Below are 1,186 nucleotides of genomic sequence, written 5' to 3' on the forward strand. Positions count from 1 at the left end.
GGAGAAGAACTGGGATAAGTTGAGGGAGGAGGAACTATAATCAGAATACATTGTGTGAGGAATAATTTATTTCAATAAAAAATATAAAAAAGAGAGGTCACAGAAATGTTTGATTTTATAATCAACAGATTTCTATTGAACATCAATTAAGTATAAGACATTAAGGTCACTTTACTAATATTGGGGGAAAAGACCATGAGTGAAAGTCTATGTTTGTTTATTAAAATCATTTTCTTAGTTCTCTTATTACAGAAGTCTGATTTCTACTGTCTATGACTTTCTTCAGGGCGTATTTCACATCCTTGTTCCTGAGGCTGTAGATCAAAGGGTTCAACATGGGGATGATGACTGTGTAGAAGACGGATGCCATCTTATCTGTATCAAGAGAATGTTCGGAACTTGGCTGTAAGTACATAAAGATAAGAGTTCCATAAAAGATGCTCACAGCCATCATATGAGAGCTACAGGTAGAAAAGGCTTTGCGTCTTCCTTCAGCTGATCGCATCCTAAGAATGGCAGAAATAATGAACATGTAGGAGACAGAAACAATCAGAACAGAAGAAATGAATGTGATTCCAGCACAGGCCAAAATAGACAGTTGTTTATAGTGAGTGTCAGAGCAAGTTAGCCTGAGGAGAGGCATGTCATCACAGTAGAAGTGATTGATGATATTGGAGTGACAATAGCAGAGGCGGAAGGTGAGAAGAGTGTGAATCAGTGCCATCAGGAAGCTATAGCTATAGGGCACAACCACAAGCTGAATGCAGATGCCAGGGGACATTGTAACCATATACAGCAGAGGATTACAAATGGCTGCATATCTGTCATATGCCATGGAAGCCAGTAACAAGCACTCTGATACCATGAATGTGAGGAAGCAGCCTAATTGGGCAGCACACGCATTGAAGGATATGAAATTTTTGCTATAGAGGAAATTCCCAAGCATCTTGGGTGTAATGACAGAAGAATAGCAGAAGTCAACAAAAGCCAGGTTGCTGAGGAAAAAGTACATGGGCGTGTTGAGTCTTGCATCTGTTCTAATGACCAGAATCAGTCCCAGGTTGCCTATTGCTGTGAAAAGATAGATGGATATGAATACCACAAAGAGGGGCATCTTCAACTCCTGGCGATCTGTCAGGCCTAAAAGCATGAACTGTGTGACTTGGGTGCAATTTGTCTGAGCCAT

General features: G+C 40.3%; 1 protein-coding gene across 1 annotated transcript; it reads right to left on the reverse strand.

The window, feature by feature from the left end:
• Nucleotides 1-226: 226 nt before the first annotated feature.
• On the reverse strand, nucleotides 227-1,186 carry LOC118582865 (olfactory receptor 1044-like). The gene has a single exon (XM_036185994.1). The coding sequence runs from the start codon at nucleotides 1,184-1,186 to the stop codon at nucleotides 227-229; it is 960 nt and encodes a 319-aa protein (XP_036041887.1).

Source organism: Onychomys torridus, chromosome 4 (assembly GCF_903995425.1).
Source record: "Onychomys torridus chromosome 4, mOncTor1.1, whole genome shotgun sequence".
Taxonomy (NCBI): domain Eukaryota; kingdom Metazoa; phylum Chordata; class Mammalia; order Rodentia; family Cricetidae; genus Onychomys; species Onychomys torridus.

What these genes read in the sequence shown, in the direction of transcription:
- LOC118582865 (XM_036185994.1), bottom strand. Translation starts at nt 1,186, where the DNA reads ATGGCTCAGACAAATTGCACCCAAGTCACACAGTTCATGCTTTTAGGC.